We start from the raw sequence: 27557 nt of genomic DNA, 5'->3' as shown, positions 1-27557 counted from the left end.
GATCGTGAGTCTCACCCGACCTTCTGGAACGCGACTAGAAATTCCAGTGCATAAATGCATGGGTCTGTGGCAGTAGTTCGCGTGTGCCCCTGTACCAAAGCTGGGCATTATCACTGTCTTTTAAGGTAAGGAAAACCATACTGCCTTGCGTGTTGAAGATATCGCGAGGCTCCTCACCATATTTTGTCCACATGCCTACCTTCACGGCGGTCCAGGCTGTCCAGTGTCATCTCAGCAAGTTTAGCGTGTCGCGAAATGTACGGCATACGGCAACGGACTTCGCCGGACATTTTTCAGGTACGCTGGCTTTCCTTTCGCATTGATGACCACCCCCTGGCTGGCATCCTTCAACCGACCGGCTCTCGGCTCGCCCTGACATGTTGAGATCCTTGCACGCCGGGGTACCTTGGACGGCAATATATGTCAGACAACATGACAGGCGGAGTTAAGCATGCTTATCCGATGGTAACTTTGGATGTAATTGATATATTGCTCGTCGTTGAATACCACTGATCTTGGTTCGCAGGGTGGTAGCCCGCGGCTACCTTGTCCCGTACCGTCTCTTTCTGCACCGCAGCGCCGGGATTATTCGACCCCTTACTGGAACTATTTAGTCCTGCGCGCACAGATTAGGTCCACCTCGTGGTGATCACCGAAGTCCCAAAGGGAGAGCAGCATGCGATCTACGTGATTTTCATAGTCAATATCCGCCAAGTCGCAGGCGCCGCAAGACCGATGTTACAGACGTGTACGGATACCTGGCCCCAGTCAAAGTTGACACACGTTATAAAGCTGGTTTCAGGAGCTTGTTAAGCTTCAATAGCTATAAAGTTAAGCTTGGCAGCGATGCTGCAGTGGGTCCTGGTACGACCTACCCCATCCATACCGTATCCACTCGTTAGATTCACAAACCGCACTGACCGCGGGCTGCTGGATAAGGGCTAGCGGGCTGGCAGAAACAGGGATCTAGAAGTGGCAAATGCAGGGGTTAGTCATGTACGTTAGCAGCAAGTTAGGTAGCAAAGGCCAGTAAACAGACTTATGGTTGGCATTGGATTTCCTCCCTCCCTCCTACTCTAGATCTCCCATGGCCTTGTTGAACTATCTCCAATAGGTTGCTAGACGTCTTTAACTAGAGATATATACTCTTTGCTGTTGTTGTTTACATTAACGTTAAGTATCTTTTTATTACTTTAAGTAATTTCCTTCTTAATATAGGTATTATAGTTAAAGTTATCCTAACTATCCTATAATATCTTCTTATTTAGTATATCCTTTATCTAAATCTTATTAATATTACTTCTATCTAGATTACTACTAATCTTATACTAAAAAAAAGATTACTAGACTATTTTACCTCTTTTAGCTAGGCAATAGGTAGCTATTATAATAGTATAGGTAACTATAATATATTTTATTAATATAGACTACTTAATAGGTAGGCTAAGCTAATAAGTAGTAGCTTACTTTATTTACTATATATATTTATTTATTACTTTAGATAACTACTACTTAAAGGGCTTATTAATAGTAGTATTAAAAGGTTAAAGGAGGAAAGTTATACTAGGTAGTATAAGGCTAAGTGTAATATAATTAAAGTAAAGTTATAATAGTATTACAGGGGTCTTATAAAAAGTAGTAATATCTATAACTAAGAGGTATTTTTACCTTACTATAAAGGGGAAGAATTTATTAGTTAGCTACTACCTAAGAAGGTACTTATTATTATAAGCTATATTATTATATTTAACTATTACCTCTTTACTATATAAGTTACTCTTATATACCTTAAGTTAGCTACCTACGTTAGTAGGCCTACTGTAAAAAATTAACTTAGGCAGTAGCTATTAAACCCTATTAGTAAAGATATAGAGGATTAAAGTAGCTTATTACTTACTTTAGCTACTATAGTTAGTCTTACTAGCTATAGTATAGGCCCCTCTAGCTACCTACGTTAACCTATTAAGGTACTTAAAGGGTATAGGGGTCTTATTAAAGTTAATAATATAGTTAGGTAAAAATTAGAGGCTACTAATAGGCAGTTACTACTAGGCAAATAAAGGCTAGCTAATTTATTAGTTAAAGTAGAGGAAGTTAGTAATAATAGTAAGGTATTTAGTAAGTAGCTTTAAGGCTTACTTTATAAGCTAGTAGTTTAAAATATTCTATTATATAAGGAAGCTACTAAACCAGCCTAGAGAGAATTAGAAGAAGTATATTAAAGGTTTACTAGTAATAAGGGCATTAGGGTATATAGCAGCAAAAAGGGCCTTAGCCTCCTGCTTAAACTATCTAGTAGTAATAATATTATTATAAGCTTATTATTACTAGAAGTAACTATAGAGGTTAGCTTCTATTACTAGCCACTTTAGTTAATAGTATATAGTTAGGGTAATAATAGTATCTTGTATATAATACTAAGTAGCTACTGTTGCTAATAGTATCTTAAAGTAAGCAGTGGCCTTACTAAGGGTTAGGTAGCAAAGGCCATTAGCAGGGTCTAAAGGGGTATTACTAGCCTATTGCTATTACTATTACTGTTAGCTAGGGTCTATAGGGCAGCAGTAGTGCTCAAGGTATAGTAAGACCTTAACCTGCCTTTAGCGCCTATATAACTATTTAACTTACTTAATTAACTTAGTTACTGTATATTATTGCTTAGCAATAGGTGTAGGTTTCTTGCCTATTTTCTTGTGTAACAGCGGTGTAACTAGTGTAATATTTAGGTTAATATTGCCTAGCGGCTAGCAGTTAGGCATCGTGAATAACGGGTTAATGGGTTGTGGGTTGTAAGTTGTGGGCTGGCTGGCTGGCTGGCAAGTGGGTGGGTGGGTGGGTGGGTTGGTGGGTGGGTTGGTTGACCGCCTTTCAAAATAGGCTTAGTGGGTGGTCTGGGCGGTTTGTGAATCTAACGAGTGGATACGGTACTCCTCAGCGAACCTTGTAAAACAACCTCAACCTTGAGGTGTCAATAACTCAACTACCCTACTTCCGGCTACCCCCCACATCCGGCCCATCATCACCACCACCATCACCACCACTATCACTACTTATTTCACCACCTCTGCTGCCCACCCATATGCAACTTCCGGCCTCACTAGGTAATTCAGATGCACTGGATTCATCTGGACTATCTATATCGCCAATATCTAGGGTTTACGCCTACTAGATATTATATATAGTAGCAAAGGTACTATTAGGTAATAAGGGGACCTTTTTCCTTTTATATTACTATAGGTTATTTAACTTACCCTCTAGCTAGTAGACCTTTTACTCTAGAAATATATTTCTAGATACCTACTTATTATACCCCTTTTATATCTTTCTAGATAAGTAATAAATAGTATAGGCATCTAACTTATCTTTTACTAACTAGTTTAACTAGTATAGTTAATACTATAATTTAGTAGACTAATAAAAGGTTAACTATAAGATAATAAATATAGCTTTATCTTACTATTAGCTACTAGGCTAGCTAGGCTAGCTAGTCTATTAGTCTTTAGTAACTATAAGGTTAAATAGAGGCTACTATATATATATTAGCTATAGTCTAGTTAACTTTTAGCTACTTTTAATATTTTAGACTATTATAACTATATTTTTAGCCTTTATATAATAGGCTAAAAATACCCTTTTATTAGTAATAGTTAAATTACTAACCTAGTTATCTAGATATTTAACCTCTCTTTAATAAGTGTACTTTAATAGGCTAAAGACTAATATATCTAGTAGTTAAAGGATAATAAAAAAGTATAGTAGTAGATATAGTAGATATATATTATTCTAGAAGTATTCCTATATAAAGTCTATTAATATATAGCTATAATACTTATCTAGAACTAGTAGTCTAGCTACCTCTAGCTTACTAGGTATAGTGCCTAGGATAAAGACCTTCTTTAGCTACTTAAGGGTAGTCTTCTTAGTTATTTAGCTATTATTTATATATATAAAGTACTATCTTTTATATCTAGATAAGTTAAATAAGAACTACTAGGCCTAGACTAATTTACCCTTATATATAACTAGTAGGTATAAGGACCTCTTATTAGTAGCTATACACTTAATAATAGAGATCTATGCCTAAGATCTTAGCTACTTTTTTTAGATATACTATAATACTATAGAGCCTAGCACTAGCCTATTAGATCCTTTGCCTTTTATAATACTAGTTTTATTTATATTCTATTAGTTAAATAAATAAATTCTTTAGATAGTAAAGATACTAGTTAAAAGCTAAAAAAACCCCTAGATAACCTTAGAAGAATAGGCCTTCTATTACTAGGTATTAATTACTCTAGATTAATAAGTCCTAATTAATAAGTTTTATTATAAGAATTACTATATTTATCTTTTACCTAAAGGTTAATAAGTATTATAAGTATTACCTAGTATATACTTTACTAGGCCCTTTAGTTATTAATAAGTAGGTCTATTACCTAAGGTATACTAGGTTTATACTTATCTAGCTAAATAATCCTCTTAGGCTTAGGATAATTACTATATATAGTTATAAGTAGTATTTTTACTTTACTACTTAAAGAATTAGTATTAAAGTGTCTAGTATAGTATAGCCTATTTCTAAGCAGTGTAGTAAATAAAGTAACTATCTACTATATTATTAAGGGCCTATTAGAGCTTATCTTTAGTATATTACTTTATTATAGGTTAAAGAAGGTATCCTAAAAAAATTATATTATTTAGATATAAATAGATAATATTATAATAGTTTAAAAAAGGTAGTAGTGTTAATAAAGGAGGGGATTTTCAGATGTCTAAAGGTGGGGGATGTCCGGTTGCAGGGTAGTTAAGTTATATTTAGAATTCACGGCTGTATATACCACATTCAGATGGTATAGTCGTGGTCGTAATCAACAAAACTGCTATAAATTCAAGTCAAAGCCACACCTTTCCGTTCATGATTTATACTATTTCATCATCAACTTAATATATTAAAACACGCCGGTCGTCTTCACCCCTTCTCCATACTCAACCAACCAACCTGCTGTGCAGAAGATCTCATTTCACCAAAACAAAATGAAGTTCACCGCTATTGTCTTCGCTACGTTTACCGCCAGCGTCGTCGCCATAAAGGGGTAAGTACGGATGGACGCTTCCAACGAGCTCCCCAACGACGCGGATCACGCTTCCGCTTGAGTAACGTTGTACTAACAATACGCCTAAAAGTTGTGGTTTCCCCGATGGTCCCGACTGCAAATCACTTGGCAAGGGGGCCAATGGACTTGAGCAGTTCACGGACGATGGCTGCTGCGTTTTCCCCCTCCGATGCGGCAACGGCGATGGAGGCCAGGCGTGCGAGTTCGCAAAGAGTGACAAGAAGGTGAAAGACCTCAGGGGCCGTCGCGTCAAGATCACAGCATAGTGTGGGCCTTAAATACAATAATTGGCAATAAATTACAGTACGACTATGTTCATCTCACTCTCGGCAGGAATTTTGAATAGTTGGACTATTATGCGACGGTGAGGAACTTCGCCTGGCGCAACGGTTGCGTCTTGGTTTCCAGAAACACGTGATGATTGCGAATAAAACCTCCCGACCGAGACATCCATCGTCGTATTTAGGAGACTTTCCGAATGTTACGGTTGTGACTTGCCTCGAAGGCTTCGTTGGAGATCAAGCTGCTGGTCTGCACAGTCCATCCCCACACGAGGGCGTTATCGCTCTTGCGGGTGCTGGCGAACGCGTCCGTCATCAACTCGTACCCGCTCAGTACCGTCTTCAGGTACTGTTCACCCTTGAGTTAGCCAAGCTGGATGCTCTTTGTCAGGCCATAGACGAACATGGCGGAACCGGGGCTCTCAATGTAGTTGTCCCACTGCCCCTCAGCGACAGGGACAGCGCGACCCCACGCGCGAGGGGAGGCGACCGTCTCCAGGTAGGCCCAGACCGTCGTTTTGATAGATTCAAAGCTATTTGGTGGGAGGTCGTTGGTGCGGTTGCGGTTGATGGTCGTCCCATAGTCAACCAGGTCGAACTGCAACTTCATGTCTTCGCAGGCGGTGGCGGTTTCCAGGCTCGAACTATCGGGACCCAGCTGTCGGGGAAGACTTCGAGCATGTACAGTACTAGGTCAAACGTGTGGTCACAGCAATAAGGATAACCCAACGAAGAGTCGAAGGGGTGACCCTTTAATAGCTCGAGGTCACTTCACAGTGCGTCACCCAAGGCCCTGTGTCCTAACCACCTACTGCAGCTTTTAATTGACCATCCTTATTGCTGTGACCAGACTTTTGACCTAGTGCTGTATATTCTCTGAGCTCATGATTGACTGTCCTTCACGAGATTGAGACAAAACAATGCGGTTCCGGGCCTCAACTAGGCTGGGTCGAGCTCAATATTCTTCTGCACCAACCAAAGACGACAGGCTCAAGCCTAAGTCTTGCGAAAGAGTTGGTAGATGGCCGTGGGTTAATGATATTCTCGGCCGGCATTCGATCAGCCAGCCTGCATATAAGCCTTGGCGCCCGTCTGGACACGGCTGGCGGTGACAACACGCCATTCATACCGGCGAGATATACAGCACAACCATCTCGCCAAGACGGTTTCTCAGAGTATCTTCTGTCGCCGAACTGCACCCTTCTCTTTTCGCCCCGAACTCCGGCCCTCTCCCCGGGGTCTTTGCCACGCCGGCGGCCGCTCGGGAGGCGCCGGCACCCCGGGACAATGCTCAAGCAACAAGTAATTATCTCTTTCTCGTTCCTTCTTGCAACGCTGCAGACTGAGAGATTGAGCGCCAGCCCGAATTTCGCTTGTATTCTTTCCCGGGCCCGAAGATGTATCCGAACTCAACCGATAGACACTTTGTGTTTTTGATTTTCAGGACGAATTATACGAAACCCAGCACAACAAAACACATTCCACCCGTATACGAGCCTTAGCACATGTACGTGTGAAAGTCAAGAGGATGTGTCATCATTTCTCTCAAAAGTCTCATCACGGTTGCACTGATCCGAACTGCTCTGCTCCCAAGAGAGGGGTTCTGGTTCTCCCGTCCGATCAGACGCCGGCCGAGCGGGTCTTGCGTCCGATCCCGTCCGGGGGGGGCGGGTTCGCAAACCTTTTCTAAAAGCCTCACCATTCATCTCCACCCGCCCAATCACGTCAATTCAGCCCTCAACCCCAGCGATTTACCTGCTCCCTTCCCTTGGTGCACTTTGCCAATACTATCCCGGAGTCATCCCGGGCTTAAGCAACAAACATTTTATATACACATATACCTAAGCAAAAGGAGACCCGAAATGGCGGAAGAACGGACGATCCACCAGCCGATCCACGCCTCCGTCCGCGCCAGGCTGGACCCGGAGTACGTCGCGCTGCACGACGCCATCATCCAGTACATGGAACCCTCCGAGGCCAGGCCGTGGGACCCGGCCTCGCGCCGCGCGCCGAACCCGCTAGCGCACACGACGCAGAAGCTCTCGCCCGTCGGCCGCACGTGGGACGAGGAGCTCCTCGGCGGCGGCGTCCAGGCGCGCATTTTCGTGCCGGACGGAGAGGCCCCCAACGCCGCGGGTTGGCCGTGCCTCGTCTGGCTGCACGGCGGCGGCTGGGTCAACGGTGGGCTGGACAGCGAGAACGGGTTCCTGACCCACGTCTGTCGATGTGAGGCCGTCTTGACTCGGAAACCTTCCTTCTCCCCCTTTTGGTCGCTAACAGTTCGAGACGACTAGACGTGAGGTGCGTGGTTGTCACCATCAACTACCGTCACGCCCCCGAGCACGTCTACCCCGCCGCCGTGGAAGACAGTCTCGCCGGCCTCAAGTGGCTCCTCGAGCCGGCGACCGCTTCCCGGCTCAACATCAACACAAGTCTCGTTACAATCGGCGGTGTCTCAGCGTTCGTCAACCTCCCCTTACCCCCCCCTTTCTCTCTTCCGTGTCCGCAGGGTGTCGTCTAACACGCCCCGTTCCCCACCAGAGGCGGCAACCTCGCCGCGGTCGTCACCATGAAGGCCTCCCTCGCCGGCGTCGCCCCCGCGCCCATCTCCCAGCTCCTCATCTGCCCCGTTATCGACAGCACCGCCACCGCCGAGACGGGCTGGGCCGCCTCCCGGTACGTCCCCTGGCTGACCCCCGGCCGCATGGGCTGGTACCAGGACCTCTACTTCGCGCGCCCGGAGGACAGACGGCGGTGGGACGCCTCGCCGTGCTTCGCACCCCGCGACGTCCTCGCCCGCAGCCCCCCGACGTGGCTCGCCGTCGCCGAGGTCGACCTGCTGACGCCCGAGGGCCTCGCGTACGCGGACCAGCTGCGTGGTGCCGGCGTTGACGTCCGAACCGAGGTGTACAAGGGCGCGACACACTCCGTCCTCGTGCTCGCTGGGTGAGTTGACCCTCTCCTTCCCTTCCCCCCCCCCCCCCCCCCCCCCGCTCGCGTTTGATTTAATGGGGGTGGGAAAAGAAATTTGGTTTGTTTCTGACCTTGATGGTAGTGTGCATCAAATCAGCCGGAAGCTGGTCCACGATGCCTGCGCCTGGCTTGCGAGGGGCTTCGGTTCAGCATACGACGCTTCCGCCGCCCCTATCCTGTCGCAGCAAGAATAGGTTGTTTCGGCTCCGTGTCAAATGACTTTATAGTCAGCCTAGCTAGCAGTCCTTTATACACAAAGGAACTGGTTCTTCTTCGAGGACTTGGTTGACACGGAGGGAGGGGGGGGAGTTCCTTGTCATTCGTGAATCATAGAATGAGACATTTTATTTACAAGCTATATACCGTCAAGGCTTTCGAAGTAATTCTATCGCTTGTCAAACGTGAACGTCGCAAGTCGGGTGCCGGAAACAAAAACCACCTGGTCCCACCCGGATTATTTGTGCTGGGATGAGGAAGCAAAAAAAAAAAAAAAAAAAAGAAATAAGAAGAAAAAAAAGGGAAAAGAGAGCCTCGGACGGGCTGCGAGGCACAAAGTTTGACGCTCGCCGGGCTTTTCACGAAGCCGTCAGAAGCTTCTGGAGCTCCGCGAAACGGACGGGCTTCGGCAAGAAGACGTCGAAGCCCGAGGTCTCGGCGTCGCGGCGGGCGTCGGAGCTCGCCAGGCCGGTCAGGGCGACGACGGTCGCGGCCTGCAGCCTGTGCTCGCGCTCGTACTCGCGGATCCTCTTGGTCGCCTCGAAGCCGTTCATGACGGGCATGCTGATGTCCATCAGCACGAAGTCGAACCGGCGGCGCTTGCCGGCCGCCGACGCCGCGGCCGACGCGCTCGAGGCCGCGACGAACCTGTCCAGCGCCTCCTGCCCGTTCTCGGCCTGCTCGTACGAGAAGCCGCACTTCTTCATGAACATGACGAGGAGCTTGAGGTTGATCTGGTTGTCGTCGACGAGCAGCACGTGCAGCGCGACGGCCTTCTGCTTGACGAGCACGGGCTGGCCGCCGTTCAGCGCCGGCGACAGCGCGAGGGCCCCCAGCGGCTTGATCAGGGGCTGCGCCGACATGGCCGGTTCCAGCTCGGACGGCTTGGCGTCTTGGTGGAGCGGCGTTCCGACCCTTTCGACCTCTTGGGCCTCTTGTTGATCGGCGGAGAGGGACCGGGCTGGCATTCCGGACGTCCCGCCGTTCTTCTCCAAGTCTGCCGCTCGCTTGAGGCAGTGGGTGAAGACCTTTGCCAGTTTTCTCGGACCGCAGCTGGAGGCGGTGTCAGCCGTGATGGGGGAGGGGAGGGGGGTTACAGTACGATCGAAAAAAAAAAAAAAAAAAAAAAAAAAAAAAACTAATAAATACTCACGGTTGGGGTATCACTTCCACAATCTCTGAGAATTCCATCAGAAGCTTGCTGTGCTCCTCCAGAATCCGTACCGCTTCTTCGGCGTTCGGGCTGACGATGATGAATGGGGTCTTCCTGCGTTTCAGAGCCCTGCTTGAGTTATCCTTGAATCGCTTCTCGAGCATCTCCTTGGAGGGCGGCTCGGAGTACAGATAGAGATCGGCCTCTTTCGGGTCTGCCGGGTCTTCTTTGTCAACCTTCATGTGGAACCATTCCGCGCAGGTCTCGGTGAGAATCCCATTCAGCTTGGCCGCCGGTGTGCTCTTCGGCTGCGATGCCGAGCCGTCTCCTCCTTCGAGAAGCACGACCTGCAACCCCCGGGTCTGTTCGATGGCGTTGCGCATCGCCTCGTCGGGTTCGCGGGATGCCTCGTCGGACACGGGCGTGAAGCCGAGGTGCACGTCGATCTCGGTGCCTCGGTTCTGCTCCGACCTGACCTCGAGGCTTCCTCGGAGGGAGTCGACGATCTGCTTGACGATGCTCAGACCCAGCCCGGTGCCGGGTTGGAAAGAGTCTTCTTGGCTGAAGGGGAGGAAGAGCCGAGTCTGCTGGAACTCTTCCGACATGCCCTTGCCCGAGTCCGCCACGCGGATCATGGCGTCGATCTTTGAGCCGTCGGCCCTTGCCTGGCCGCTGAGGGAGACGAGCACGAAGCCTGTTGACGTGTACTTGAGGGCGTTGCCGAAGAGGTTCATGATGATTCTTCGCAGGGCGCCCGGTTGCGTCTTGACCAGCCAGGGCGTCTTCGGGTCAATGTCCACCAGGACCGACACCACGCCCTTTTGGCCCTGGGGCTGGAAGTTGCCCACCGATCGGATGTTTTTCGACTCGTTGACGCTGATGCTGGGCTTGGGCGGCCCGTCGAACGGGCCCGTGCCTACCAGCTTCTTGAAGGCGTGACCAGCGGCGATGGCGTCGACGACTTCCTCGACAAGCACTGCCATGTCCACGACGGACGTCATGCTGAGGCTTTCAAGAGAATCCGAGGTGATGGCGACGGGCCTGTTCTGGTTCTGCCTCGCACGCCTCCTCATCTGGGCCCGGCCGAGCCTGTTGATCTTGCTGTAGTCGAGCACGTGGTTCAGGGTGTCTAGCAGGGTCTTGCCGCAGGTGGCGATGGAGCTGATGAGGCCCGACTGGTAGGCGTCGGTGCTGGTGTCCTGAAGAAGCTCGGCGGAGCCCAGGATGCCGTGCAGCGGGCTTCGCAACTCGTGGCTCATGCTCGCGATGAAGGTGGTCTTGGCGGCCTCGTTCTTCTGGCTGTTGATGCGCCCGACCTGGGTCATGATGCTGTTGCTGAAGGCCCGGAGATAGGACAGGTCCTGGTCGAGGTTCATCATGCGGCCGGTAACCGACGTCCACAGGAAGCAGCCGCCGGCGAGCTTGTCTTCGCCGTAGTCGAACAGGGGCACGAAAACGACCGTCTTGGCGCCCGGTATCTTTTTGAGAAGCTCTTCGTGGACCATCTTGACCCTCCGCCGTCGGCCTTCGGACCTGTCGATGGGGGGTGCCCCGTCGACGCCCATCGTTTCCCTGTCGCTCGCGCTGTCGTCGCCCGACGAGACGCCGACGCCGGCCTCGGTGAAGGAGAAGGTCTTTCCCATTGGGAACATTGCAAAGTACTTTTCGAGAATGCCGAGCGACAGCGCCGGGCCCTGTTCGATCCGTTGGCGCGCCCGTTCGTCGGCCACGGAGTAGCTCAGTATCCTGCAGGGCCTCGACGACGGCGACGTGTCCGAGTCGGAACTGTCGAGGCCAGAGCCCGAGGCGTGATGCCGAGCGATGTCCTCCTCGTCCGAGGACTGCGTTCTCCCCGACTTGGGACGGCTCCCCGGCGTCGAGTCGGTCGTGGCCGTGGCGCCGAAGAGAGCGACACCGTCGGCGAGGGTGGAGTGGCGGAGGACATCGGCCGCCCGGTTGAAGAGCCTCGACATGCCGTCGGCCCTGGGCTGGGGTCCCTTCTTGGTCGACGGCGGGATCTCCGCGGGGGGAGAGACGGGCTCGGTCTGCTGGCGGGACGCCGAGGACTCTCTCGAGCGGGATAGCGTTTCCGCGTGGCGGAAGTACGAGTTTGATGACCGGGGCATCGGACGCCTGTTTGATGCGAGGGCCATGTCTGGCGGGCGTACGGTCGAGGGGCTCCGGGGAGCTTCGTCCTTGGCGGCCGGCTGGTCCTCGGCGAGAACCGAACACCCCTCGATGAAGGTGGCCAGGCCGCGCACGATGCGCTCACCCTTGAAGCGGTCGACGCGGTCGCGGGCCCATTCCAAATGCTCCATGACGGTCTGGGCGAGGCCCTGCATGAAGCGGATGTCATCCGCAGTTAGACCGTCGTGAGGGACTTCGTCGGAGACGGCAAAGGAGCCGATCTTGTGGCCGCTGCGGGAGATTATGGGCACGCCGGCGTAGAAGCGGACGCCGGGCTCGGACAGCACGTAGGGCCGGTTGCAGAAGCGGGGGTCGAAACGGCAGTCGTTGACGATGAGGCCGGTGGCTGTATACGGCTTGCCTCGGTGGTCGATGCCGGTGCACGTGTTCACCAAGGAGTGTTCGCAAACAGCATCCGGGCGCGACAATATGGCGGCGCCCACTAGTGAGAATGATAGTTGTCAGCACATCAGCTCCAAACGTACACGTCCTTTCTCTGTCTCTTCCTTTCTTTCTGGCTCTCTCTCTCTCTCTGTCTCTCTGTCTCTCTCATATTCCCTCGCGGAAGCCAGAGGTGCTCAGAGTCGACGACGTGACGAACGGTGCTCATGGCATGTTCTGGGTGGTAAAGAGGCTACTACGTACGCCACAAATCAGCACTGGGACCGGTGGACCGGTCCTCGTCGCTGTTCAAGCCGTCGCTCTGGTGGTCCTGCAGCTCGTTAAGGTCTCCGACCTGGAGGGCGCGGGTGGACTCGGCAAGGATCGTCTGGGTGGTGGAATCGATCAGCGAGACCATGGCGCGCCTGACGTTGAGACGCAAGACGGCCAGCTGGGCGAATGCGGTCAGGGCCTTGTCGGGCGACGCCTTGGGTTTGTAGCCATTGCCGTGTAAGTCGGGGGCGGCGAGGCTATCTACGTTGAGGGCGACGTTGAGCGAGGAGCCCTGCGCGACTTGCCAGCTCTGGAGATAGCGCTGCACCTCACGCTCGCGCTGGGCTTCGGACATTTGGATCGAGGCGCGAGAACACGTCGGCGCGCGCAACACGGCGACACAGGCAAGGGAGGTGGTGGGTAGCGGCGCTCCGGGCCGAGCGAGGAGTGTGCGCGCGCGCGCGCTGGGTGTGTCTCTCCAGTGCTGAGTCGAAGACGAAAGGAGTCGAGACAGCGACGGGAGGTTCGTCACGTCTTTTGCCCTCGACCTCGTTTCGTCAAACCTTCTTTGCTCGTTTGTTGTTCGTTTTTTTCCCCCGTCCTGTGTGTCTGACTTGCTTGGAGGGGGGGGGGGGGGGATTCCCAGAGGGGCCGAGCAAGGTCTAACTAACGGCGGGGTGCACGACCAACCCACACAACCTACGAGGAAGCACAACAGGAACAGATCTTGGCGGCGTTAGTACCTATGCACAAAAGGGCAAGGGGGGGGGATGGACGTTTCCAAAGGAGTTTAGCTTTTACCCGTTCTGGGGAAGGCAACTTTGAAGATAAGGTGAAAAGCGAGGAAAAACCAGACTTCGGCCAAGACTCTCTCTTCTCCTCGGACTTGGGGAATTACATCATAAAGCTACATAACCGGGCGGGATCCACAGCATCAAGGGGGGACATTGCATTCTGTGGTCTAGACTGGCCTGGTTCTGGCCTATGAAACGTGGCCCAGCACCGTTGACTGCTTGTCGATTGGACCAACGATAATGACTCGGCGGGAGATGAGTCCGTCCTTGTTCCCACTCACGATCGATCGATCGACCAACTGTCAAATGTGCAATGTCCGATGTTCAATGGCCGGCCAGACAGAAGCCGCATTGCCGCCACAATTCCAGTCAAAAAGCACGCCAATCGGTATACCACACGTGGTACACCCCACGTGTATAGCATCAACACTTGAAGTGTACAGTCAGCATCATATCAACACTTGGGTTCGGTGTGGCTCGCAACTCGATATTCAACTCAGGACACTTTCCGCTGTTGCATGTGTTTGGTGTGGTCAACATACCATCGGGAGGTCTCGATTGACTGGCTCTCTTCTCTCTCTCGGCGGTTGCTGAGGGAACACAAACAAGGTGGCTTGGAGAGAGATGGCCGACCCCCCCTGTCGCTCTTCCGTACGCCAGTCTCGTCTCGGAAGTCCATACATAAACCTGCCTCCGGTCACAGAGACCCCCGGCCCGACCCATCCGCGGCTCAATGTCACGCCGGCGAGGAAATAAACAAGAGGCTCAACAAACTACCTAGGTTGCCGCAGAACGCTTACCCGGTGGTTCGGGCCCTAGCAAGCACGAGCCTCCCTCCTCGTAACTCAAACCGCGGCCTCCCTTTAACTCTAAATCCCATGGTGGCCCTCCACATGCGGCGATGCTGGTCCGAGTCATTACTAGGTGATGCCTGCAACGGACATGCCAACTACGCTCGCAGAGAAACTCTCCAGTGTCTGTAACTCAAGAATCTGTGCAATACCATCGCTCGCTACGAAAGACGGGGCAAAAGTTCACAGAATTTAGTTGTAGGCAGCGTCTTTGTCTTGGGTCGCCGGACCCGACAGGCTCGAGAATCGTGTCGAGTCATCGGCACAGCCGAGGCAAGACTTCCAACCATTGTTCGAGCTGCACGCGGCCGTGACTGTGTTGAGAAGAGAAAGATACCATTATTTTATTTTTTATTTTTACTTGTATCTTTATTTTTATTTTACTGTATACCTCAGAACATTTGAGAGAGTATTGGAACTCTCATGATGACACAAAGTCGGATCCAACGCGTGTGAGCCCGTATTCAGTCTTGGTGTATGCGGAGACTCACTCCTAAGAGTCGGACGTGAGCCTCTCTCTCACTTGAGGACCGAACTGTTTTCGTTTCAGAGCACTACGTCTGAAGAAATGGTAAAAAACAAAACATAAAAAAAGTAATCCGTAGGACTGTTGCATTGAAGGACACGAGTAGGGATAGAGACACCGCTGAGCTAGCCTTGCGCGCCTCTCGCCTAGCGTTGCTTGCAATGGTAAGTGACTCACTCACGCCGCGACTAACACCGACACGCCGAGTAACGTCAACATCACTCAACCGCCAAGACCAACTACCAACTTCGTCACAATCTTCGTTTTCGAGATTTCACATCTCAGCCCAGAGCCATTCCGGTGTCCATCCTCCCCCCCCCCACTATCCTCCGCACCACCATGGCCTCGCCGATCTACACCGTCCTCGTCACCGGCTCCTCCGGCCACCTCGGCGCCGCCCTCATGCTCACCCTCCCCTCCCAGGGCCACACCCCGCTGGGCCTCGACATCCTCCCGTCCGAGACGACGACGGTCGTCGGCTCCGTCACCGACCGGGCCCTCGTCGCCTCCCTCCTCGCCCGCCACCCCTCCATAGTGCACATCGTCCACGCGGCGACCCTGCACAAGCCCCATGTCGAATCCCACCCGCAGTCCGCCTTCGTGGACACGAACATCACCGGCACTCTCGTCCTGCTCGAGGAGGCTGAAGCCGCCGACGCCGCCGCCGACGGCGGCGAGCCCAGCCAAGACGGCCCCTCGCGCATGCGCTCCTTCGTCTTCGTCTCCACCACCTCCACCTTCGGCGCCGCCCTCGCCCCGGCCCCCGGCCGCCCCGCCGCCTGGATCGACGAGTCCGTCGCCCCCGTCCCCAAGAACATCTACGGCGTCACCAAGCGCGCCGCAGAGGACCTCTGCGCCCTCGCCCACCGCCGCCGCCGCCGCCTCCCCGTCGTCGTCCTCCGCGCCGCCCGCTTCTTCCCCGAGGCCGACGACGACCCCGACCGCCGCGCCAGCCTGGCGGCGGCCGCCGCCGACGACGACGACGACGACGACGACGACGGCGCGAACCTCAAGGTCTGCGAGCTGGCCTATCGCCGCGCCGACATCGCCGACGTCGCCTCCGCCGTCGCCTGCGCCATGGAGAGGGCCGCCGCCGTCGGCTTCGGCACGTACATCATCTCCGCCCCTCCGCCCTTCCTCTCGCGGCTCGCCGGCGCCGGCGAGGACAACGGGGCGGGCGGGGGATCTGGCGGGGGAGGTGACGGAGAGGGGCAAGGTTTTGGAGAAGGTTCTGGCGGGGGAGGTGATGGAGAGGGGCAAGGTTTTGGAGAAGATCTTGACGGGAATCTTGGAGAGCTTGGACCGGGACAGCAAGCTTTTGGAGAAGCAGCAGCAGCAGCAGCAACAGCAGCAGCCGCGGGGGCAGGGGCAGGGGCGGCGGCGGCGGCGAGGCGCACGCTCCTCCGGCGCTTGGACGAGGACGCGGGGGCCGCTTTCCGCGAGGCAGTACCCGCGTGCGCGGCCGTGTTCGAGAGCCTCGGCTGGGGGTTTCTTGGGCGCGTGGACCGCGTGTACGATTCTTCCAGGGCGATCAGAGACCTCGGCTGGACGCCCGAGTGGACGTTCGAAAAGGTCGTCGAGAGGCTCGCGCGCGGCGAGGACTGGAGGAGCGAGCTGACGCACAGGGTGGGAAAGAGGGGCTACCACGCCGTGCCAACCGGTGTGTATACCACGCGGTGAAGGGGAAGATGAGTGGTGACCGCTGGCTGGCTGCTGCGTGCGCGTGTGCGTGTGAGTGTGAGTGTGAGTGTGAGTGTGTCTGTGTGTTAGTACATTAGTGTATGCACGAAAGGGCAAGCGAAAGGCTAAAAGTGTGTATATGTGGGAAAGTATTATTATGTCCATTTAGTGTTTACGGATCCTACGTGTGATCCCACCCCCCCCATGTCTATGATGGGGAATTAAAAAAGAAAAAGGAAGGGCAAAAAAACATCCTTCCAACAAGAAGCGCATGGCTATACCAAACTCCAACCCAAACCCGCTATACATGCACAAATGCTATGGATACGCTGCCCGCGGGGCCGTCCCCGTTCTATTCGAGAGCACCCTCCTCCTTTGGCGGCAGGATGTTGAGCTCGCGTCCCAAATCCAGGATCTGCGATGCGACGGCCTCGACGTCCCACGTCTTGATGGGAATGCGGTGTGCGCCGTCCCACTCGACCAGCCGCGCCGTCCCTGGCTGGCAGTACTGCTTCAGCAGGCGGCGGTGGTGCTGCAGGCCGGGGTCCTTGAGGCCGTGCATGTGGATCGTCGGCACCTTCAGGACGTGGTCGTTGGACGAGCCGTTGGGCCAGTCGTGGAAGTCGACGCTCGCCTCGGCGGCGTCGCCGACGCCCTGCGGCGCGTCTATCCGGTCGTCGAGCACGATGAGGGGCGCGCGGCCGGCCAGCAGAACGCCAAACTTCCAGTCCGCCGCGCCGCCGGCCGAGGCTATGCGCTTGCCGTACTTCTCCTTGAGCATCTGCTGCGTGTACAGCAGGCTCGCGCTGACCTTGGCGCCCTGGCTGAAACCCAACAGGCCGACCCATTCGCCGGTGGCGCCGAGGGCGTCGTCGTCGTCCATGGCCATGCGCAGCTGGAAGTGGATCTCGGCCGAGGCCGTCTCGGCGTCGACGTACTGGTGCTCAGGGAGCCACCGCAGCCAGCGGCGGAAGGGGCCGTGGTTGCCGTAGACGGAGACGATGTCATGGTGCGGGTTGCAGATGAAGGGCCCGTCGACGAAGACGAGGCGGAAGTGCTTCTTTAGGCGGGCGATGAGGGCCCGGCACTGCATCTTGAAGACGGACGCGTTGACACCGCCGCCATGGAGGCACAGGATGCGTGGGAGATGGAGGGTGGGATCAGAGTCCGCCAAAGGGATGTTGATCGCGCCAGGCATTTTTGCTGTCTTGTGTGTATGTGTGTATGTGTATGTGTGTGTGTGTGTGTGTGTGTGTGTGTGTAGATGTGAGTACGTGTATGTGTATGTGTACGTGTACGTCTATGTCTATGTGTGCGTGTATGTGTGTGTTGAAACAGTGTGCGTGTATGTGTGTGTTGAAACGGTGTGGTAGAATCAACCCAAGTCTCTCTACATCTCTCGGGTATGGATGGAATAGCAATGAAAGCGAGCTTTGAGTTGTTCGGGAGCTTGATGCAAGGAGATGAATGATGGTTCGGGACCGACTTATACACATTCGGTTACGTGGGGGAGGGGCGTGGGATAAATAGAAAGCAGAAAGCAAGGAAAGACGGCGCACAGAAGAGAAGAATGTCGAAGGAACAGAGCTGTGTTGGCATCCATCCGGAGAAAAGGGTGAGTAGTACGGATGGTTACCTACCCAGCCAAGGGAGTCAGCGGCAGCAGCAATCAACCACCATCAACAAGTTCTGCTCTAATCATCTTGCGCTTGCATGTTCAAGGCTTCTGACTCGGTTCCCTTTTGGCGTCTTCCCTCGACGCCCGACACTTGCTTAGCGGCGTTTGCGCAGGGACGGGAAGCTGAGCGCCAATGTGGGCCAATGGATTTGGAGCGATTGTCTCTTTGTCCGTGGCCTGGTCCGCCGGAGCTCCGACCTGGGGGGGGACTAGGGCGGGAGGGTACTGTGTGTTTTCTGACGCCCTGTTTTGTTTTGTTTTGCGTTGACGACCGAACGCCCGGCCGGAGATCCAACCGGGACTGACAGACCAACGCCAGGTCTCTTGTCACCAATCTCGTTTTGCGTTGATGACCGACTCGAGCTCCTATCGAGGGGACTGAGACGAATGGGGTCGGAGGTAAGCCGCTTGTCAAGTCATTGTTTTGGGTCAAGATTCTGTTCTGACATCAGGAATAGCGCCGGCATGTGGCCGGGCGATAAATTAATTGGTTATTGTTTGATAGTATCTGGCTGCCTGTCTGACAGCTTCACCGGCCGGATATCCGGCCGGCAAAAGGGGGGCTGTTGACTGGGGTGAGAGGCCAAGGTCGTGTTTCTAATGGCCCACCCCCTTCGTTTGGCGTTGATGACCTCACCTCAGCAACAAGTGTAGGCTACATGGCTGTGGGTGGCCGGGTTTGGGGACCGTATCTAATCGCTCCACCCACCGGAGCTCCGGTTGAGGGACTGACTGGCACGCGGCCTCGCGCGCCGTGCCTCTCTTGTCAGCCTTCGTTTTGCATTGGTGGCAGACCTCGGATCACCCTATGTCATCACAGCAAGTGTGTGTGTGTGTGTGTGTGTGTGTGTGTGTGTGTGTGTGTGTGTGTGTGGATAGATACGGATAGATGTAGCCGTGAGCCGGACGGTATTGTGCACGTACATACCTTAGAGAAATATGAGGTCAAAGCACCTTTTTCGCCCCTTGCCAAAGTGCACCGACAATTGCACATGCAAGCAAGACTCGCGCATAGCGCAAAGTGCATCCTCTCTTAAGAGCGTAATCGCTTGGGTCGCAGGCGGAATGCAATCAAGGTGTTGCAACTCATGAGATGATTACCGTGCTCTGCTCGAATAAGGTTTTAAGGGACTTGGCCGAACCCGTCCGTTGGTCAGTTCATGTAACTTCAGGGTCGGCTCCTCATCAGGTATGTACCTGTGCGAGAACCGCCTTGTACCAACCTGTACACAGGAGGGTACCTCACACATAGACGTTGGTGAACGGACTTGGCCAGGAGGGATCGTCCCCGCCCAGAAGAAGACAGAAAGCTTAATTGGAACAGGGACGGGATCACTGCTCACACCGTCTCGGTTGAAACGTGCGCGTGTTATGTATGTGTTTGTATCAAATTTCGTTTCCAAGCATCATGGTCTTTGATGATGGGCCAACTTTGCGAAAGAGCCAGACGAACTGCTGCAGTGCTGCTTAATCCGGTGCGACGGTGTCGGCGGTCGTGGCATGACCGGACATCGGACACCACACCACAGACTGGCGCGGTGCGTCGCGGGTTCCACAGAAAATCCGGCCGCTTTCTCAAGAGGCACCTCACTCGAGCTTGCAATATCACTGCTCAACAACTTTCAACATGTGTAAAAGTACACATCTAACAGTGAGAAAGGTCCTGTGTTCCCATGCCGTTAGGCTTGTCTGATGGGTTTGCATAATCTGGTTACTTACAGTCCAGAAAGACAGGGGTCGATAACGACTGGGAAATGTATCGAAATTTGCGCTGTCACGGTGCGTCCCAGAGGAGTGAATCACCCGGGAAGCTTATTTTCTTGGTTTGACCCCAACTTGGACGGTCGGGAGGAATCGAAAATGACTAGAATGTCCGCCGAGAAGAGAGATCCCGATATGACACCTTGGCGGGGTCCGTCCTTTGCAAAATCGCTAAGGGGTCCGTCCTTCGGTTCCCTTCCTCGATGTCGCACAAAAGACCGCCGGACACTTGTTGGAGAGGAGAACGCCACAGAGTGACTCCGACTCGACGGGGGAAGGTGTGTTGACCAATCAATCGGTTTAGTTTATCGGCTCTCACCCTGTTTCTCTCAGGGTCACGGAAACACCCGACGATTCAAGGGACGATACCCCAGATACCCCAGATAAATTGGTGACAGTTCGGGCAGGAAAACAGGTTTCGACATCTCATACGGCTCGTTAATTTCATACCACGCCGTTTCCGACCATCTTCGGCAACCCTGATTCGGCTATTGGTGGGATTTGACATGCGGTTTTCAGCGGCTGCAGCAACGGAGAACCCAAAAGCCCATGGTGTAGGAAGCCTGGGGATCCATGTCAGTGTTCGATCCCCTAGCTCGACCTTGCTGTGCAAAACAGGTTTCGATACCTCATGCTGCTCGTTAATCTCTTACTTCGACAGCTTCAACCGTATTCGACAGTATTCGACCGTATTCGACGCCGTTCTTGAACTGTATTTCGACCGTCTTCAACTGTTTTCGACCATCGTCAACTGTGTTCGACCGTCCTCGACCGTCCTCGGCAGCCTTTTTCAATTGTCGGTCGAATTTAACGTGCAGTTTTCCTGGCCGCAGCAACGGGAACCCGGAAGCCTATAGTGCAAGCCTCGATGATCGATTTCCGTGGTCGACTCCCAGGCCGACTTTGCTGTGCAATCACCAAATCCCAAAGTCGACCATTGCCCATCTGCCTCTCTGGCGCCATGAGGTCTGTTCAGTATAGATAGGTGCTTGGGTATATTTGGTCGATCCGCTCTCCTTCGCTGGTCCCCCGACTAGGAAGAATGTCACCGTCGTGCTATGCTCCGTTTGTCCGACTCCCACTCGATGCAGAAGATTCGCCGTTCGGCAATGGCGTATAAGATAGAGTTTGAATGACTCGTGGGCGAAACGAAACAGGCTACCCATGGCATCAAACAAACCTGACCAAGTACAGGCACTCAACAAGGAGCCCCCCTTCCTCTCCTTCCCTCCCCAAAGAGGAAAAGAAGAAGAAGAAGAAGAAGTAGACAATGCTGTCCGGTCAGAATGAGGTTAGAACAGGGAGAAGCCGGAACAGTATGCGCTGTGACGAAATGACCGGGGAGATGACGACAAGGAGAGGGAAAGAACTGGAGGGGGTTTCGTCCCTCCTCCTGCGCAGGCAGGCAAGCCGAGCCGAGCCAAGCCACACCGCACAACACCGGCTTCGCCACACCTACCCAGCCGCCACATTCACTCAGCCACGTACGAATGCCGCACTCGCCCCGCCATGTCTCCAAAAGACCCCGCACGTCAGCCACATCATGACGTTCGTGGTGCCCCTCACCTGAGGCCTCTTCTGCCCCTCTCTCTCTCTGTTTACTTGGAAGCAAACTTACGATGCTCGGTGTACGGCAAGGTAGACACGCTCGCTACCTAGGCCTATACTAGACAGGTATGGTAGATTATTCCCACAGTAGGCTGGCTCCTCTGAGCTGGCGGAGCGTCTTCGGCTGCCGTTGTCGTTGCTGCTGCTAGTAGCGTGGTGGATAACTTTCCTACCTTTGGTAAGTATATGGTGGTGCTGCAATAGTCAATAAGTAAGATGATTCACCGGTTAGGCCGTACGGAATAGAATACAGAGGACGATGGCGACGAATGACAAAGCAAACTCGGACTGGCCAGCTTTCCTGGGGAGCGCACGTCTTTATATCTTTCCAGATATCATGTATATTGGGCTTCGCGATTCCTGTAAACACGCGAAGGCCGAGTTCAACTTACATGTGCGGCAACTGAATTACATAACTCACTCTCCCGCCGAGCCACACCGGCGTCGATGGCAGAGTTAGTTGCCGCCCAACCAAACCCTGTCGAGCTGCGAAATCCCGCGTTGACGTCGCTCCGTGCTGCGCCACGAGCGCTCTACACAAAATGCCTCCGCATCAGCTTTCTCCAAAAAACGCCCAACTTGAAACCACTTGACGTCCAACTTTAAACCCGCCTCGCCTTCGCTCCAGCATCGGAGACACCGATAGACAGCACTTTGTAAATCGCCATACATTCTCAAGATACCCAAAGCCATCGGCGTCGCCGGTTTCACAGTTTCCCATTTGGATATACATTTTGCCATCTGGATCTACAGTTTCCCACTTGGATATACATTTTCCCGGCGCACCGACTCAGTCGACACAGCTTCATCTCTCCTGTTACAATGTCAGGCACAAACCCCGAGAAGCCTCCCATCCAGCCGGAGCAGCAGCTCTACCCCCAATCTATCGCCGACGATTCCCATCACCAGCAGCAGCAACAGCAGCAGCAGCAGCAGCAGCCGCCTCAATACACCTCGGGCGCGACGCAGTACAACCCCGACCAGAAGAGCGAGCTTCCTGGCGACCACGTCGGCCAGGGCCAGCCTCAGTACTTCCCCCCTCCGCCGCCCGGCCCGCCGCCCGCGAACCAGCCGCAGTTCACACACGCTCCCCAACCACAGCAGCACTCTCAAACCCCGCTCGCCCAATATGCTACCGGCCAGCAGCACGCCGATGCCGCCGCCGCCGCCGCCGCCGCTCCCGGCTACAACCCCGCCGACCACGGCGCCGGCCACCACTACGCCGCACACTTCGACGGCCCTCCCGGCAGCGCCGCACCGGCCCACACCCAAAGCGGCCCCTACACGGACCCCGCGGCGGCCCACGCGGCTTACATCGCCGACCCCCACAAGGAGAAGAAGGGCTGGGGCGAGCGCCTCTCCCAGATTGGCATGAAGGCCGCCGTCCCCATCAACGCGCTGGCCAACAAGATGGGCTCCCAGAGCTTCCTGCCCACCACCATGGACAAGGAGTGCGAGAAGGCCGCCAAGATCCTCAGGAGCTTCTGCAGTATGTCCGCCCTTCTTCCCCAACCCCCCCCCCCCCCCCCCCCGTTACCTATGTTTTTTGCCAGTAGCTGACTTGGTCATCGCAGAGGAGGGAATCACATCCGACGTGCCCGCGCAGGCGCAGTCCACGACGACGTCGCCGACGGCAACCAAGGACAAGGCCCGCAAGGAGCACAAGGCCATCGTCAAGATCCCCTCCAAGGTCATCAACAAGGCCGTCGGCCTCGCCATCTTCACCACCGCCCGCGCCGGCTTCAACTTCTCCGGCGCCACCGGCTCCGGCGTGCTCGTCTCCCGCCTCCCCGACGGCTCCTGGAGCCCGCCCTCGGGCATCCAGGTTCACGCCCTCGGCGCCGGCTTCATGATCGGCATCGACATCTACGACTGCGTCTGCGTCATCAACAGCCGCGACGCCCTCAACGCCTTCACCGGCACCCGCGTCTCCCTCGGCCCCGACGTCGCCGTCGTCGCCGGCCCGTACGGCGCCGGCGGCGTGCTGGACGTCGGCGCCTCGTTCGGCGGGAAGCACGCCGAGGACAAGAAGACGGCGGACGCCGCCGAGCAGGCGGACGCGAAGCCCTCCGCCGCCGCCGCCGACGACGACGGCAAGCTGAGGCCCGGCGAGAAACAGAAGCGCAGGAGCAGCAGCTCCTCCATCAAGCCCGTCTTCTCCTACGTCAAGTCCCGCGGCTTCTACGCCGGCATCCAGGTCGACGGCACCGTCGTCACCGAGAGGAAGGACGCCAACGCCGCCTTTTACGGCCAAAAGGTCACCGTCGACCAGATCATCAAGGGCCAGGTCCCCCCCCAGGGCCCCGCCGGCATGTGGCCCATGGGCGCGCAGGCCCTCTTCGACGCCCTCCGCACCGCCGAGCAGCAGAAGCCCCTTCCAGAGGTCCACCTCCCCCAGGCGACGCCCGGCCAGGCCCCTCCTCAGGGTTCTATCCCTCAACAGCAGCAACAGTACGGCGGAGGCAGACCCGAGGGAACCGGCATCCCGGCCTATGGCCAGCCTCAATACACCCACTCGGAGGGCGGCGGCCCCTTGGGGTCACACCCACCCGGCCAGGGTCCCACCGCCTCGAGCGCTCTGAATCGCGAAGAGCAGCTCCCCGGTTACGTCGAGGACGGCGTGGCGCGCCCAGACGTGGGCGACCACAAAACTCAATACCAGTAGATGGCGGAGGGGGGGGTGGTGATGGACAAGGAAGGGTAAGAGTGACTTGGGCATGGAAGTTATGTAGACTGGAACATGTCCCCTAAGCGTTGTAGTATTTTACAAGTTAGCCTGTTGATACGTCAAATGAAATCCCCGTCAACAAATGGTCTTGTGCAATCAGATCGATGTGGGTTTGCATATGTGTGCGATGGTATCTACACACAGCCCGGGTAGGCCCGGCGCTCTCCCGCAGCTTGTCACCCACACCCCCCGCCCCCACGAGCCGGCGGCCGAAATGTGCGGTACGGTGGCACAGTCCCCCCGAAGACGGCATGGAAACATGTAGGAGGCCGAGATGATACGCCCTGACAGCTTCGACAACCGCCCCCAACGTGGTACGATGTGAGATGCGTTTGGTGCACGGAAGAAACGCTCCCTTCCAATGCGGCAGCCTACAGGTGGAACATAATACCTAGACAGCCACAGAGTTCGACGTTTTTGTGGTATCTACCCTTGTGCGCCCGACCATGCAGAGGCAGGTAAGTCCGCCAATCGTCCATTGTCGAGGTTGGCAGCGAGCATGCTTGAAAGGGGGACAGAAGATGGCCTTCCACGTCAGTCCCTAAGACAGGGAGGGACAATGGCAATCGCCGGTCGACCCCAAAATCCTTATGGGTGGCAAACTCGGATAGCTCAAATGGCTTGATCTCATATGCTGCGCCGTTGTTACAAGCGTGCTTCATGGATATTATATGTATATGTCTGGTTGGCCGCGTGGTTCGCGCTAGACTGTCATGTTTCAACGACCCCCCGCCAAGCCGTCCCGCGATGTATGTGATGGGGGAGGGGGTTAGCGAAGAGGGGACTGACTGGACAAGAACGAAAGAAGGATTAAAAAAAAGGAATGATTGGTTTTTAGGGCACCCTTCTCCGACCGTTACAGCCGGCACGAGAGATCATGCAGCACATGCCTAGTGCCGGGTGTAAACGAGGGAACAAACCAGTCAGCACACCCGCCAGACCGCGATGTTTGCCCGCGGCCGGAGGTTCGACGTCCGCCCGTCCAAAGGGACGCCCGTGTAGTCGAACATTACCGTACACATACAGACACCGACGCTCAAGTCTGCCTAACAGCAAAATGGCTTGTCATCCAGGCGGCGGTTGATCAAACCGGCAAGGCAGGCCGCCCGAGGCTGCCGTCTGCCGTCAGGTCCAGCACGAAGACGGACACACTCAAAGGTGAATGCAAAAAGAAACCCAAACCGGGGCCCGCCGTCCAGTGTTGGCAGGAGACGCAGCAGGGGAAATCTGCGTCATAGTGTATGTATGGCGTGGTTTACTGTGGTAAGCAGCAAGACGAGCCGATCATCGAGAGAGCTTCGAAACGGTTTCAATTGACGATCCGCAGGGGGGGGGGGGGGGGGGGGGGCACAATTTGGACGACGTTGGCCGTGTGGATGGATTGTGATTGTCTTGGATACTAAAAAAAGAACGACGATGAAGAGACGACAAGGCTGGCTCCTCTGTTCGCTCAGCCCATGAAGCTTGGCCTCCGCCGGCAGTGGAATCTTGGACGCACTTCTAGCATTCCAAGGAGGCGGGTATGTTGCATTTCTGACGACACTCTCTCTCGTCCGGATCGAACACACCGCACGCCATGACACAGTAAGGCACACCTGGTGTAGGGCCAGAAGACACAGAGCTGTGCGTCGGTGGATCGGAATCCCCAGAGAAGCTGAGGATAATTCCAGTTGGAGCCGTGATGAGGTGAGCTTGGTGGAGGGAACCTGAAAACTGGATTCGGGGCGCGCAGGGTTTGGGGGGACGTCATCGACTCCACGGCTATGAGACGCCTCGAGATGCGTATTGCCTTTCTGCAAGCCAGGAATCTCGGTGTTCCTTGCTTCGGCCTTTTGCCGGCGGCTCAGGGCTGTCCCCCCCATTAATTTCGCCTCTCTCCAACCTCCAGCTCCTCACCCACCCTGACATCCCCACGCCAAGGAAACGGTTGTTGGAGCTTGTCTCTGGCCCGCGTCGTCGCACGCAGTAGTCGTCGCCGTCGTCAAATGGAGACCGGCCCGCAAATCGTGCTAGAAATGCCTATGAGAGTGGGCAGATGGATAGGCCGATCGACCGTCTATCCCCAGCCAGCCAAGACATTTCGTTCTTGGGATAGAAGAGGGACCGCCTTGGCCTTGTATATGTACGTCAGTGGAGAACTCTGTGTCCGCTGCACAGATTCGCACGCAGTGTGACCAGTTCGCTAGTGCAGCCGTCATCTTATCAATTACAGTCATTCCTTCGTGCTCAAGACGATTAAGCTCATTTGCTAAATCAAGGTTTTTATAGTGACTGATCGGGTCACGGCCAGCACGATTGACTTTTCCCGACTCGGAGCATCCCGTCTCCCTGTGCATTATGTTCATCTCATAGGCGGGACGGCTGGCTGTATTTCAGGCGGAATGCGGAATGGCAACCCGAAAGTCTATTGTGCAGGGCCAACAGCCGTTCTAAGCACCCGCTATAGTTCGGGGCAGGGTGTCCTTCATCACGGATAGCAAAAGGTCACTAACTGCCGTCAGAGAAATGCTGATCGGCTGCGGTGTGCAGCAGGATCCGCGTCTTGCTTGGCCCATAAGGGGAAAAGAAATCTAACAATGCTGGCAAGCCCTTGAATCGGAAGAGTCGCTGTCAGCTGGGTTAACCGGGATGCTCAGACCGGCGGGGTGATTGGTAGCCGGTGTGGGTGGGCACAAATCCAGGATCCGTGTCGCCGCCAGGGTTAGCCACAAATGACATATCACCAGCGAAGCGCTCAGTAGCCGTTGTGGACGGAGAGGATGGGGTTGGCCGAAGGAGCCCAAGGACCGTACGGATACATGGCTGAAAATCCGAGCCTTGTTGACCTCCCAGGGTCCCAGGGAGGGTAGGGGAGATCGCCCAGTGACCTTCTGAACGAAGTGGAGATGGCAGTCGTGAACTGGTGGCCGTGGTGTTGGAGACCGGAAACGGAGTGCCGTAGCTGGGCTGGTTGAAGCTGGCGGTGGTGCAGTTGGCGACGTACGATGTACTATGTACGTTACGCAGGTGTTTGGCCACCCTTGTGGGGGAGGCACTGGTGAACGGCATCACCAAGACGGGACGGACGGACGAGACGACGCGTAAGGCGACCCAGTTTTCCCTTCGGTGCAGCGAAAAAATAGCAGCTTTTGTGTCGTAATGTTTCATTCGGGTAGTGCTTCTTCAGAGGCGGCGGCAGAAACGGTGGCACCAGAAGAAGGCTCTGCCTGTGTAGGGCGGCTACTAAATGTATTCCCTGTAGCCCAAGAGCTCGTGATGACGACGCTTTAGTGCAGTGCAGTGCAGTGCAGTGCAGTGCCTCCATTCTGACCCAGTTGACGATGGCGAAGCAGACTGGCACTAGAGTCATGGCA

At 54.5% G+C, this 27557-nt stretch overlaps 9 protein-coding genes across 9 annotated transcripts; 5 read left to right on the top strand and 4 right to left on the bottom strand.

Moving 5' to 3' along the window:
- Window positions 1-4857: 4857 nt before the first annotated feature.
- On the top strand, window positions 4858-5483 carry LY79DRAFT_616537 (uncharacterized protein). The gene is made up of 2 exons (XM_060562005.1): window positions 4858-5093; window positions 5185-5483. Exons 1-2 carry the CDS (start codon window positions 5035-5037, stop codon window positions 5378-5380), a joined length of 255 nt encoding a protein of 84 aa, XP_060409070.1. The 5' UTR covers window positions 4858-5034; the 3' UTR covers window positions 5381-5483.
- A 93-nt stretch (window positions 5484-5576) lies between these two features.
- Window positions 5577-6005, bottom strand: LY79DRAFT_673634 (uncharacterized protein; the record flags this gene model as incomplete). Its single annotated transcript, XM_060564202.1, has 2 exons — window positions 5577-5744; window positions 5796-6005. The coding sequence occupies 2 exons, from the start codon at window positions 6003-6005 to the stop codon at window positions 5577-5579; spliced, it is 378 nt and encodes a 125-aa protein (XP_060409069.1).
- Window positions 6006-7257: 1252 nt separating this feature from the next.
- LY79DRAFT_525749 (Alpha/Beta hydrolase protein) lies at window positions 7258-8562 on the top strand (the record flags this gene model as incomplete). The annotated part of the gene is given in 4 exon segments (XM_060555769.1): window positions 7258-7664; window positions 7676-7855; window positions 7937-8341; window positions 8451-8562. The coding sequence occupies 4 exon segments, from the start codon at window positions 7258-7260 to the stop codon at window positions 8560-8562; spliced, it is 1104 nt and encodes a 367-aa protein (XP_060409068.1).
- A 381-nt stretch (window positions 8563-8943) lies between these two features.
- LY79DRAFT_525746 (hsp90-like protein) lies at window positions 8944-12933 on the bottom strand (the record flags this gene model as incomplete). Its single annotated transcript, XM_060555768.1, has 3 exons — window positions 8944-9637; window positions 9738-12366; window positions 12570-12933. 3 exons carry the CDS (start codon window positions 12931-12933, stop codon window positions 8944-8946), a joined length of 3687 nt encoding a protein of 1228 aa, XP_060409067.1.
- Window positions 12934-15088: 2155 nt separating this feature from the next.
- Window positions 15089-16429, top strand: LY79DRAFT_525795 (uncharacterized protein; the record flags this gene model as incomplete). Its single annotated transcript, XM_060555771.1, has 2 exons — window positions 15089-15947; window positions 16122-16429. The coding sequence occupies 2 exons, from the start codon at window positions 15089-15091 to the stop codon at window positions 16427-16429; spliced, it is 1167 nt and encodes a 388-aa protein (XP_060409066.1).
- On the bottom strand, window positions 16417-17682 carry LY79DRAFT_568554 (citrinin biosynthesis oxidoreductase CtnB). The gene has a single exon (XM_060558973.1). The coding sequence runs from the start codon at window positions 17625-17627 to the stop codon at window positions 16782-16784; it is 846 nt and encodes a 281-aa protein (XP_060409065.1). The 5' UTR covers window positions 17628-17682; the 3' UTR covers window positions 16417-16781.
- A 1518-nt stretch (window positions 17683-19200) lies between these two features.
- LY79DRAFT_583655 (uncharacterized protein) lies at window positions 19201-20725 on the top strand (the record flags this gene model as incomplete). Its single annotated transcript, XM_060560344.1, has 3 exons — window positions 19201-19296; window positions 19791-20019; window positions 20487-20725. The coding sequence occupies 3 exons, from the start codon at window positions 19201-19203 to the stop codon at window positions 20723-20725; spliced, it is 564 nt and encodes a 187-aa protein (XP_060409064.1).
- Window positions 20726-22298: 1573 nt separating this feature from the next.
- LY79DRAFT_673629 (uncharacterized protein) lies at window positions 22299-24141 on the top strand (the record flags this gene model as incomplete). The annotated part of the gene is made up of 2 exons (XM_060564201.1): window positions 22299-22965; window positions 23051-24141. 2 exons carry the CDS (start codon window positions 22299-22301, stop codon window positions 24139-24141), a joined length of 1758 nt encoding a protein of 585 aa, XP_060409063.1.
- Window positions 24142-26823: 2682 nt separating this feature from the next.
- Window positions 26824-27351, bottom strand: LY79DRAFT_583653 (uncharacterized protein; the record flags this gene model as incomplete). Its single annotated transcript, XM_060560343.1, has 1 exon — window positions 26824-27351. One exon carries the CDS (start codon window positions 27349-27351, stop codon window positions 26824-26826), a length of 528 nt encoding a protein of 175 aa, XP_060409062.1.
- Window positions 27352-27557: the final 206 nt, after the last annotated feature.

This window comes from Colletotrichum navitas, assembly GCF_030913465.1.
Source record: "Colletotrichum navitas strain CBS 125086 chromosome Unknown LY79scaffold_92, whole genome shotgun sequence".
Taxonomy (NCBI): domain Eukaryota; kingdom Fungi; phylum Ascomycota; class Sordariomycetes; order Glomerellales; family Glomerellaceae; genus Colletotrichum; species Colletotrichum navitas.
The sequence above is the reverse complement of the archived record's forward strand: the minus strand, read 5'-3'. Positions and strand labels throughout refer to the sequence as shown.